The 13,622-nt window shown below is 35.3% G+C and overlaps 1 protein-coding gene across 3 annotated transcripts in view; it reads right to left on the bottom strand.

The window, feature by feature from the left end:
• CEP85L (centrosomal protein 85 like) overlaps positions 1–13,622 on the bottom strand; it is a 122,899-nt gene that overhangs the window by 90,567 nt on the left and 18,710 nt on the right. For all 3 annotated transcript variants that reach the window (XM_039355476.1, XM_039355477.1, XM_039355474.1), the window contains one exon: positions 660–821. In XM_039355476.1, coding sequence (XP_039211410.1) covers positions 660–821 — 162 coding nt within the window. The remainder of the gene's footprint in view (positions 1–659; positions 822–13,622) is intronic.

The following is a 13,622-nucleotide window of genomic DNA, read 5'->3' as shown; positions in this document are numbered from 1 at the left end:
TTCCCAGACTCTCTTGAAAGGTACTATAACTGCAATGTGTTGGGAGGCAAGATTTATAGTAGTGGCCAAAATTGCGGAAACCTTTTGGGAAAAGTGTTTTTTCTGCGGACCGGAGGGTCCATGGTTTTGTGTGCTGCCTGCATCCTGAGGATGGGGCTTTACTTGATTGTGCGGACTGGTTTCTGACATGTCGCAGTCCACGGACCGGGGGGTTGGGGACTTCTGCCTTAATAGTATTTTAAAGCTAACACTAGGGGAAAAACTAATTTATCCCACCATCTTCAATTAAGAAAACATGTAAACAAGGATAAAGTATATGCATTCTGCTGTGTATGTGTGTGTGTGTGTGTGTATTATATTATATTATATTATATTAATTCATTCTCAAATTAAATTATTACTTTTTTAAATAGAAGGAAAACAAAAATATGAATGCAATGAATGCAATCCCATACTTTATTTATTTAAATCTGAATTTAAATTTAAAAAACATAATGGCTTTTAATTCCAAAGTAAATCATCCTTAAGATCATATTGCATCTTTTAGTCTTTAAAAGTCACCTTAAGTCTCTGTATCTTTCTCTGCTTTTTAATTATTCAAACAACAATTATTTCTGATTTTCTACTAGATGTCCTTTGGTTTAGGCATATCTACTGACCTTCCACACTATCAGAACAGGAAGTTCCAACACCTGTGTCCCCACTGTCAGAAGCTATGCTGTGTCTTCTGATATGGGTACTTTGGCGGCTGGGTGGACCTGCTGTGGCTTGCCACAGAGAATCAGTACCCGAAAACCATCCTGATGAAGAACATTCTGGACCTGCATAGAAAAAAAAAGGGTTTAAATACAAAATTAACTTAAGATGAGTTAAATATAAACTCAGTTTTGTAGAAACTACTCACAACGTATAAAATTAAAAGACAAGAACTTTATAGCAAACAGTTTTGTAGTTTACTTCTTAATGCATGAATTTTTAATATGAATAAAAAAACCTCTTGTAGCTTGGAATAAGACTATCAGCATTAATCTTTTTTTTTTCTTCTATTCAATGTGAATTTGCTTGGGATTTAGATTAGACTTCAAAATTCAGTTTACAAATTTTAAATTTCCTTTAATAATAGCATTTGAGAAGTAAGCAGGAAATTTTAGGTTTTGGACACATGAAGAATTATACTCAGTGTTATAAAAGTTTGATTCTACCAAATTATATTTGCTGAAATAATGGATAAGTACAATCAATGTATATGGCATTCATGTATCAAATCCCAGTGCATTGCTTTACACAGATTTCCATTTATATTAAACACAGAAAACTTCTGATCACAAAGCAAATTTCATCAACCATTATCTTTAATGGAAGAATTTAAAATATACAATCATAAGCAATCTAGCTTGACAGTATACAGCACAAAACTCTGAAGGTTAGGAAAAAAATAAGGATTCTATGACCTCTGGCATTTTTTATTACAAACAAGACGTATTTCACTATTCCAGTAAATCAAAAGTATACCAGATTTAAAAGAGCTTTAAAAAGAATAACTATGAAACAATTACTTAATGAGGAAAACTGCATTGTTCATAGTTATATAAAGGTCACTTTATAACTAAGCAAAACCAAACAGAAACCATTCTTCTTTCATACAGTCATTCAGCCTCATTTAATTATGCAGTTGCCAAGATTTAAAAAAAAAGCTGCCTTTTTTTAATTGTTCCATATTTTTTCCAGTTTTTTACTCTTTTCTACACAGAGAGAAAGAGGAACATTCGAGCAATTTACACTTTGTAGAACACACTTTGTGTTCTAACTACTCAGACAGAATCTACTTTCTGTAATTCATACTACTAGCAGTTATTTAATTCTTTCTCTTTCATCTTTATTTTTGGCACAACAGAAAGCAGAGCGTTGTAATTTTTCCCCCAAATTGTTCTATCTTCCATCTATATATCTATCCATCATATTGCTACAAAACTCATTGATCAACTTGCCTTGTCTTTGGCTAGGACAGGGGTAGGCAACCTCGGTTCTTTTATGATTCTGGGAGTTGAAGTCCACGAGTCATAAAAGAGCCGAGGTTGCCTACCCTTGGGCTAGGACAGGGGTAGGCAACCCAAAACACTCAAAGAGCCACTTGAACACGTTTCCCACCAAAACTGGGAGCCGCAAAACCCTTTTGATATCTAAAATGAAGATAACACTGCATATAGATCTTTGGTTATTCGGGTTTTCTCCCGCGTAAAATTGGAAATGTCTTGGCAACGTTTCGACAAAGTCCCATTCGTCATCTTCAGGCTGGTGTTTTCAGCTTCATGCTCCTCGAAGCACAAAGCTGAAAACACCAGCCTGAAGATGACAAATGGGACTTCGTCGAAACGTCGCCAAGACACTTCCAATTTTACGCGGGAGAAAACCCGAATAACCAAAGACATATATATATGTATGTATGTATGTATGTATGTATGTATGTATGTATATGTATATGTATATGTAAATGTAAATGTTCGTTTGTTCAAAATTTTAAATCTTCAAAAGTTCTTCACCGATTGCTTTGAAATTAATTGGTTGAGTATTAATAAACTATAATTTAAAGGCAAATATACAGTGGTATGTGTGTGAGAGAGATCTTGTCATTTAAAATATGAGGGCAATTTGGAAATAAACCTCGATTTGGTTATCAATGTCAGACACTCGCAGATACAGAACTTTTATTCTACACGTTAGAAAAATACAGCATTATATTATTGTTCGACATAATCGCCATTCAAAGTGAGACACTTGTCATAACATCTTACAAGTTTTGAATTTCCTTAGTAGTAGTCGCTCGGCGCCAAATCTAGGCTATGGGGGGGTGATTAAAAACATCCCAACGGAACTGCTTCAAAAGTTCTTGGGTGCATCTAATGGTGTGTGGGTGAGCATCATCGTGAACCAACACCACACTAGAAGTGGTGCCATAGAAAATCCCACCAAATGTGAAGATGCCAAAGGAGTACTGCTAGTGAAGTTCATGGGGTGCGGTTCGACCATCAGTTCAGAAGTCTACTGTGAAATGTTATGAAAACTCAGACGAGCCATCCATAACAAGTGTCGGGGCATGACTTCCGGTTCCGGAATACGGCGACGCCGGTCGTGCCTGGAGACTCGTCTCCGCGCCATCCGGAGTTTCCTTTGCCAGTAGACCCCCTAAGGGGTCGAAAGTCGCCCTGGAGGGGTGACCACCGAGGAGGAGGCTTGCTGGTAGATAGGGGAGGGCGGCAGCTTCCCCTGTGTCTCCAACTATCTCCTTAGAGCCAACGGAGTAAAGATCGGCCTGCAAAATGGCCGACCACCCTGCTGCACCAGCCAAAAGTCACACTGACATCTAAGTGTAAGAGACCCACCGCAGATGATCTGGGTGAGACTCCTTCTGTTCCTCTCTTCACCCTATATTGTTTTTGCCTGTAAAAGCTTCGTTGGAATTACTTCCCCATCTGAAAAAAGCGGCTTTTGTATGTGTGGGAACAAAGGCGTTTTATAAAAGGACAGATTAAAACTTTTTTAAAAACTATATATCTCTATTTACATTGAGGTACAGAAAAAATGTTGGGTTTTTTGGGGTTTTTTTGGAGCGGTATTTTATTGGTAGAGTATTTCTTTTTCCATTCTTCCTTTAAAAAATAGGAAAAAAGGAAAAAAATGGCGTTTGAAGTCTTTTTAGCTTACTAAGGACATCTACTGGTCAAAAGTTAATATTGGAATTGTTGACTATTTGGAGATGAGATGGTTTTGGCCTTCAAACTATTTATCAAGAGAAAAGATAATTTGAGCCAACTGTGTGATCTGTGGGGGTGGATAATGTTCAATTGTAGCCTTCACTAAAAAAGAAAAAGAAAGAAAAAAGAAAAAGGATTTTTCTTCAACTATTGCTAAAATGGAGAAGCCTCAACCACATTTAAACTGTAGACTTATACTGGAAAAGATCTATGAGACTAAAGAAGAAATATGTACTACAATAAAAGAGTTTACTACAGAATTAAGAGCCAGAACTCCTACTTTAAACCTTAAAACTGACTCTCAGATTACACTAGACTACTCTACAAAACAGATCATACAAGAAGAGGACTTAACTGAGAATAAAGAGAATTTTACCTTGCCCTATAAGCAAGACCAGGAAAAGCAAAGACTGAGTTTTGAACTTCTCAAGCAATGAGGCTTTATGGACAAGAGAAACAGAGGGCCAATGCAGAAACCAAGATGGTTTCCATCGAATCAAATGACACTACAAGCGACAAAAAGAGATTCATCACCTGGAAGGGAAGCTTTGCTATGGAAACCTGCCTGGCATAAGAGGAAACCTAGAATAAGACTGAAAAATGAAATTTAAAATTTCATATATTGGATTAAAGGCAACCTAGAACTATGGACTGATGTAAGGATTAAGATTATGAGTTTGAAGTAAAGAGATGTTTTAGATTTGGATTAAATTAATAATTAATTGAATGTTAATTAAATAAGATGACTTGTTTGTTTTATAACATGGATGCTTAGCTATGACAACTAACTGGATGAAATTTGAATCCTGTTCAATGGATTGAAATGATTTAAGGTCTGATACTATTCTGTCAGCTTAAAGAGATTGATTAACTGATGGATTAGACATGTATAGAATAGATAGATAGATAGATAGATAGATAGATAGATAGATAGATAGATAGATAGATAGATAGATACATTTAGATATGTCTAGGATAGATCAATATTTTTGTTTAAAAATGAGATATTTTTATATAATGGATTAAAAGTAATCTAGAATATTAAGAATGTTTTTTTTAGAATGTTAGGTTCATTTGTATGAAATTATGGAATGGAAGAAAATTGAAGAGATGATTTAGATTTGAATTGAATTATTAATTAATTGAAATTTAATAAGATGATGTGATTCTTTGATGATATGGATGTTATCAGTTATGATAATTAACTGGATGAGATTTGAATTCTGTTTAATGGATTGAAATGATTTAAGGTCTGATATTATCTTGTTAGCTTAGAGAGATTGATTAATTGATGGATTAGATAGGTATAGGATAGATTAATATTTTACCTTAAACAGGAGATTAGTGGAAGAAGAAATAAATAAGATTTTGATAAAATTAAGAAAGTAGAACATATTTGGAAAGAATATCTGAATTGAAAATGTCTTTATTTAAAGTTAATTTGATTACGGTATTGTAAATTTATAAAGCTTAAAAACAGGTTCAGATTGAATAAATTTAAGCTAGAATTGGATATTTTAAATACACTATGCTATTTGAGGGAAAAAGAGAGGGAATATTTGATGTATTGATTGTACTATGTATATATGTTTTGTTCTAGGATGTTTGATTACCCCAGCACCACGGTGTGTCCTGAATACTTTGTTTTAAAAAATTAAAAAACCAAAAAAATGTATTTAAAAAAAAAAAAAGTGTCAGGGCATGCTGACTTCCAGTGTGGTGTTGGTTCATGATGATGCTTGCCCGCACACCGCTAGACGCACCCAAGAACTTTTGAAGCAGTTCCGTTGGGATGTTTTTAATCAAGCCCCCCCAGCCCAGATTTGGCGCCGAGCGACTACTGCTAAGGAATTTCAAACTTTGTAAGACATTATGACAAGTGCCTCAATTCGAATGGCGATTATGTCAAAAAGTAATGTAATGTTGCAGTTTTCTAATGTGTATAATAAAAGTTGTGTATCTGTCTGTCATTGATAACCAAACACAGGTTTATTTCTGAATTGCCTTCATATATTGACTATAGGAAGCTGCACTGAATATTAGATAAAATATGTAATACAGCTAGTCCTCAAGTTACGACAATTGAGCCCAAAATTTATGTTGCTAAATGAAAGATTTGTTAAGTGAGTTTTGCCCCATTTTACAACTTTTCTTGCTACAGTTGTTAAGTGAATCATTGCATTTGTTAAGTTAGTAACATGGTTGTTAAGTGAATCTGGTCTCTCCATGGATTCTGCTTGTCAGAAGGTCTCAAAAGCTGATCACATGACGCAGGACATGGAACCGTCATAAATATGAACCAGTTGCTAAGTATCTGAATTTTGATCATGTGACCATGAGGATATTACAATGGTCATAAGTGTGAAAAACAATCATAAGTCACTTTTTAGTGCCATTGTTAATGTTAAAACGGTCACTAAATGAACTGTTGTAAGTCAAGGACTACCTGTATATTAATCTAAATGATTGCCATTAGAAATACAAGGGGATCAGATCAAATCTGCTCAACCATATCTGCACAGAGATATCTTTGCAACAGTTTTTCCATGATCCAGTAATTTTTCAGTTGAATTACTGTATAACAATATACTGTACATGGGGTTTCCTTTGAAAATTATTCAGAAACTTCAATGAGTTCAAACCAGAGCCGACTTGTATGATATATATAAGTGCTTTGTTATATGCACTGGTGGTCAGGACACTTTTCAAGGTCTAATTTGAAATAGTATTGCTCTATAAAGCCTAAATAGCTTTCAGTCATGTAACCTGAAGAAGTGTTCCTTCTCATTTTCCTATTAGGACACTAAGATCTCCACTGGAGACCATTATCAAATTTCTCTCACATACTGAAAGGGCTTTTTCAATAATGATGACCTGAAGGAAGTAATTTAGGGCATTGTTTTTACAGACAGTTTAGGGAGTAATGACTTTAGTAAAACTTTATCTGCAATTCTGCCTTTTACTACTGAAGAAGGGACTTTCAGATCTCAGTGACGCTATATAACTGAAAGTATAGATTCCCAGTAAGCTTAAGCATAAAAGGCAGATCATAGGTAAGGAATCAGAGTAAATAGGATTCACTGAAAAAGAAAACAAGAAGCCTAGGTTTCTGATAATACCCCCCCCCCAAAAAAAAACCCAGCAATACATAAATCATTAAAATGAAGTAAACAAAAATATGCCAAAATGCAAACAACAGCAGACGGTGAACTGGTGTTTATTGATATAGCAGGAAACACAAGACATCAGAGACAGAGGAATTTAAGTTCTGGAGAAGATTAAGAGACAAGCTGTTACATCTAAATAAGTAATGCAAAGAAACTGAAATTAACAACAATTGGAAGGAAAAGAGATTTATTTAGGATACTTATAGAATAAAAGTCAAACTTGTATGCTAAGATAGACATGATTAAAGACAAAGAAGGCAAAGAACTGCTAGGCAAAAAAGTTAAAAGGTTTGATCATTGTAAAGTTAATAGGACTCTAAACTTAGAGCTGACAATAAAGCTGCAGAAGCTCTTTTAAACCAACCAAACTTAAAACCTTTCAGGATGACAGAGTTATAGCACTACTTATAATTTGTAGGCTGGTATGGAAAGCAGTGGTTAGGGGATTGGAAAAGAGCAATTCTTATTTTAATACCAAAAAAAGGGCAGAAAGAAAGCTCAGTTTACTGAACAACTGCACTTATCCCTCAGGTTGGTTAAGATAATGTTCAAGGTTTACAATCCAGAGTTTAACAATATCTGAAACTAAGAACTGCCAGATGTACAATTCAGCCTCTAAAGAGGTAGAAGCTCCTATCACTTTGTATACTGCTACCTTATTGACCTTCTATGCCAGCGGTTCTCAACCTGTGGGTCGCGACCCCATTTGGGGTCGAACGACCCGCCATTTTTTCCCTCAGGGGGCAGCGCCGCGCATGGGGGCGGCGGCGCGCCGCACATGCGCGGCGCATCCTTATGACCGGGGTCGTCGTATAAAAAGGTTGAAAACCACGTTCTATGCAAAGAAAGCCAGTTTGATGTGGTGGTGAAGGCAACCCAGCTATAAGCTGGAAGAATGACCTTGGGGCAGTCATTCTCTCTCAGCCCTGGGAAGAAGGCAGCAGCAAACCATTTCCACAATTTTGCCAAGAAAACTGCAGAGATTTGTCTAGGCAGTTGCCAGGAGTCAACCACCAACTCCAAGGCACCAAGAAACAAAAACATAATATCATGAGAAGTGGCAGACTGAAAGAAATAAAAATTAGAATTAAAATAGCTTGGAGAAAAATTAGTCACCTGAGATCTAATGATGATACCATTCTTATGGCTGGAACTGAGGAAAGCTTAAGGAATTCCTTTTTGAAGGGTAAAGATGAGAGCGCAAAGCCAGTCTGATGCTCACTTTTTTTTTTTTTAAAGTAAAGTGACTATGTCAATGGGCAATAACAATCCAATTTTTAAAGTAGTAACAAACTTTATTTTCCCAAGTTCAAAAATTCACATGGATGACTATAGAGATTTTATACACAAATACGGAAGAATACAAAAATACCCACAATGGAGGAATAATTTGTGAAAACAGAGATTACAAAAATACTTAAATTGATTTCTTTTATGAGAGAGGGTACAACAACATTTATAAAATACTGGAAATTATTTATGGAATTTTTGCTGAAAATGGATAAGAATGAACTAGAGATTTCTGGATTTAGTGATTAAAAAGAGCTGTACATGAGAGAAGGGAGCTATGTTATAGAATTTTGAAGGGGGATATGAATAGAACAACTATAAAGAAGATCAGAAGTTGCTTCTTTAAGTAATTTTGTTCCCTTTTTCCTCTCTATTGTTTTCAACACTTTTTTCTTTACATTTTTTATTTTAAAAAATATTTTTGTTTACCTCTTAACTTTGTAAAAAATATTTAATATAAATTTTATTTAAAAAGAATGTAGTAATTAATATATGCTACTATAAGCCCTTACAAATATTAAAGCACAGATGTATATTAACAGTAAAAATATATATTGTCAAGACTACGGTTCTTCTACTGAAATATATGAGCATGAAAAGTGCATTGTCTAAATGAAGAACAAACAAATGGCTTTGATTCATGGTGTTGGAGAAAATTATTTATTTATATAAATTTGTTGTATTGTTAAAAATACCTTCAACCACAAAACAACAAATTATTCAAAAATATATGAAATAAAGCCAGATAGTCCCCGGAGGATCTGACAATAATAGTAAAGCTTGAATATTTTGCACACACACCCTAAAGGCAAAAGTCACTGGAGAAGTTCCAGATGCTTGAAATAATCAAAGGCAATTTAAAAACAGGCAAACAAAAGACAAGTTAACTATGTACTATCCCTGATGACATAAGCATGAGTTTATAAGTACATAAAGAATGCTGATAAAATTAAATTATACTCAATGAATAATGAAAAGTAGGAGGTGACAAAATGATTGAATAGTATTTTGAATACTGTACCTTAGAGCTGCAGTATTAAAATACATAATACTGGGAACAATTGGGTAAATTATGCCATAGATTGAGTTGGCCAATTAATAATATAAATTAAAATTCATGTAATATTTTGAATGTAGAATGATGAATGTGAGATTTCTACTAATTCAATTTCTTACCATGATGAATTTTAAGAAGATAGCCTCGTTTGCATATTTATTAGTTTAAAATAATATTTTCTAAAATTCTAAAAACAAAATAAAATTATAATATTAATGTATCTAAAATGAATTTAATTTATGTCTGACCTGTCTGGTAACACATGCATTTTCCCCAACATGCACAAACAAAATAGAAAAATATAATATTACCTAATATTCACTGAAGCAAACATTCCACACATTTCCATTTCTACCTCAAAAATAATCATTAATGCAGACAGAGGAAGCCAGGCTACAGCTACATATAATATTAGAAATGATGACATTAAAAAATAACCCAATTAATGTAACAGAGAACTTGTAACTTTCTAACTTATATTTTTATTAATATTAAAAGCTTTTAACTACAATAATAAAAAATACAAACTGAAAAAAGGAAAAATAAAGATAATAAAAGGTGCAAGAATGTAAAAAAGAAATTAAAAAAAAGAAAAGAAAAACTAAGAAAGCTACTTTCCACCTTCATTACAACTATAAACAGTTTCACTATCTCTTCACCTCCTCTTATTAAAAGGTATAAAAATCCTCATCCCATAACTCAACATATAACTACGGGTAGTCCTCAACTTAAAACCATAAATGAGCCCAGAATTATGGTCATAAGACCTGCCGGTTGTTAAGCCTGATTTTACAACCTTTTTGTAGCAGTCATTAAGCAAACGTGGCAGTGATAAAGTGAACGCTGTGGTTGGTTAAGTGAATTCATTTTCCACAATGTATACTTTTTGAACAAGTGAACGCTGTTTTCCGACAAAACCCACACTAAATTGCGGTCACATGATTGCAAACAATCATAAATATGGGCCAGTTGCTGTGCACTCAAAATATGATTAAATGACAACAGTGATGGATGTGGCTATTAAAACTTTGAGTCATAAATAACCCTGGGGAGGCCCACCTTAACTTCAACAGTTGCTAAGTGATTGGTCATAAGTGAAAGACTACCTGTATACGCAAGTCCGATAAACAACGTATTTTCCATTTCAGGTGTCAGCAAAAGTTCAAGAGTTCTAAAATAATTGCATTAGTCAACAAAACTCATTTCATATCAACTCTTAACTGTAAGCAAATCAATAACGCATCTTTTCCAGTCCAGATGTCAGGAAGTCCAGAAAGAACTCCCAAGAATAATAACATATCCCATTATAACACTGATCAAATAAACCAACTTTATATTCCTTCCTTTTAAATAAAACATCCTTGCTCTTTAGTCTATTTGAATGATCATTATCTCTTGTCTCAAACTTCTTCAAAACTTTAGGAAGCCTCTTTTGCAACCAACAGGGAGAAATTATTCTAATAACAATCTTAAATTGGCATTTTTATGTCCTTCTTAAATTTTAGAGCTTCAACCTATTTTTTTTTTTTTTTTTTTGCATCAGAGATAATTCTTGTTCACAATATTCTCTATAATCATGTCAGATAAGTTTTGTTCAAAATAATTTACTATAACAGCATCTACTGTTATAACAGCTTCTTCTGGAAATAGGGTGTTCATAAAGCACACAATATAGCTGACATTGTTGACTCAAGGTCCTGTTGCCATTCCACAACAATATCTCTGAATACTATTGTAAGTTGTTTATCGTATGCCTCCAATATCAGAAATAATTTCTCCTTCCCACAAAATGCATTTATTAATTTCAAAGTCTTAATATTCAAAATCCAATATTCCAATATTTTCTGAATCCTTAATCCATGTAATACTTTCTACAACCAATGTCTTGCTTTTTGCTATTTATTATGAATTTTTAAAATTTATAATATATTTTATTTTCTTCTATTAAGACACTCAGCCTTGACATTTTGAGGGTATCTAATTTCTTTAAAGCAATTAATAGGCAAATTCCAAAGGTGGTTAGCAAAGGAAGTGAACTTAAGTGTTCAAAGGCTCTGACTATGGCTGCACCAAGAATGGCAAATTCCCTAATTCCGGTTCTCCCACCTTCTGGAGACTATTGCCTTGCAGTCTCCATGTGACAAGCAACCATATGGATCACAATGTGGACAATTTCACAATTTCTCTTTCTCCAGAGACTGTTAAAGGCAATCATTTACTCTTTGGCTCCTTGTTCTTAGCCACTTTCATCAGCTCTTGTTTCTATAGAGCCCTCTTCAGTCCTCCATTTCTTTCCTGAAAATTCTCTATCCAACTTATATTAAACAAATATTTTAATGTATACCTTACTATAGTTCCAAATTTATTTCTCTAATTTCTCCTTGGTATTTTCATTCAATACATGGTTCCTAGTAGTCCAAGTATTTATGAGTGGCAAGTACAACTTATTAACTGTATGCCTAGAACATTTTATGTATAAATAGAGAGGCACTGGAAAGATTATAAATAATCTTCTTTGGCTTGTTTGAGGGCTATGGAATGGGTTTTTTTAGAAGACAATCTATACCAGTGATAGTGAACCTTTTAGAGACTGAATGCCCCAAAACTGGCCCCACCCCCACCCCTGCCCCGCCCACTCCGCCCCCACCCTGCCTGCCCGCAGGGCTACTTACTACCTCCAGGGCCTGCCGCAGATTGCCCAGCAGCGCCATGGCGGCCATGCCCTCTGCCCGCGCCCCGCAGCATCAACTGTGCACGATGGGGCATAAGGGCAGAGTTTTGTCTACGCTGCCTGGCTGCAATGTCCTTGGCTGCACTGCTCCACGTGGGCCACGCTCGGGGGTGACTCTCCTCCAGGGGGACTGCTGGTGAGGAGGTTGCGGGGGGAGGCAAGGCTGAGGCAACGGCACATGTGCCCACAGAGAGGGCTCCGAGTGCCGCCTCTGGCACCCTGCTATAGGTTCGCCACCACTGATCTATATCAATTACTAAATTGTCAAAGACTATATATTTTGTTTCTCCGATCATTTTAAGTAGAGACTTTGGAATCTTTTACACTATAGATCCGAGGTCCCCAACCTTTTGGGCAGAAGGGACTGATTCCATGGAGAGAGGTTTTTCCACGGACCGGAAGGGTATAAGTTTGCATGCTGCTTGCATCCCACAGATGGGGTTTCACTGGTTTGCGCGGACCAGTTTCTGGCATGCCGCGGACCAGTACCGGTTCACGGACTGGGGGTTGGGGACCCGCTTTAGGTAGATAGGGAGGAAGTAGGTAGGTAGATAGGTAGACAATTTATGCTAAACATTGATCATAAACATTTATGATAAAACAAATTTTCCTTGTAATATTCAGCATAGCCATTTAATATAACATTACAAATTCCAGGAGGAAAATGCCTTCACAAACACAATACAGAAAATAATGAATTAAACAAACTGTTCAGTTTATGTAAATCAAATCTTATTTGCCTAAGATTCTTTCCAGAATCACTTTTCTTATTAAAATAGTGTGCAGTTTTACAGCAGAATTTCTTCTCTTATTTTTCTTTCATTTTATTCTCACCAATCCATTAATTTATTACAGAAACAGAAACCTGAGCTGCAGATGTTTCTTATTTCTACTTTAGCTCATAAAAATAATTCATTAGTTCATTCTTGCTATGACGGCTCACCTCTTCATCTTCCTGCACTCTTCACTCCAGTTTTTTATTATTTGATTATCAGTCACTCAAAATGTTATTATTGCATGAGGAAATTCGTTTAACTATTTTACCTGAACTTAAGACATTACCTGCAAGGTTCAAGGGAAACATGCATTTGGGTTACAAAAAGGACAAAGAGTATAAAATAAAGTACCTGCAGCCTGCCACCATCTTCTAATACCCTTTTTAACTCAGATATTTTTTCTGGGATGACATCAGCTATTGTTAAAGCCTAAGTGATTTCTTTATGATAAGCCAAGAGGTGCAGCAAGAGTGACCATATGCCCTTTTCCAATTTGGATCCAAATAGCTGTACATCCCTAGGTTGTCTGTTACATTTTACACACATACACACGGAAGGAGGGAGGGACGGAGGGAGAGGGAGAGGGAAAGAGAACATCAGTGCTTCTTCATCATTATTTCTGCATCACATAATTGCCAATTCACACTAAAATAGCAAGACCAGGACAAATGTATGTGACCTAATCTTTTATGTATTATTAAAGAGCTAAAACAGGAAGAAGCCATTTTCCAGCAGCCATTACACTATGTAATAATTACATATGAAAGGAGCGTTGGCTTACCCGAACGCCTCTTCTCAGCATGATGATGAAGAATCCACCAATGGGTTATTTCAGTCCTCCTGCCCAAT

This window comes from Crotalus tigris, unplaced genomic scaffold (genome assembly GCF_016545835.1).
Source record: "Crotalus tigris isolate CLP2741 ecotype Arizona unplaced genomic scaffold, ASM1654583v1 scf7180000018691.1937549, whole genome shotgun sequence".
In the NCBI taxonomy this organism is placed as follows: domain Eukaryota; kingdom Metazoa; phylum Chordata; class Lepidosauria; order Squamata; family Viperidae; genus Crotalus; species Crotalus tigris.
Note: the sequence above shows the minus strand (reverse complement) of the source record. Positions and strands in the feature narration are given on the sequence as shown.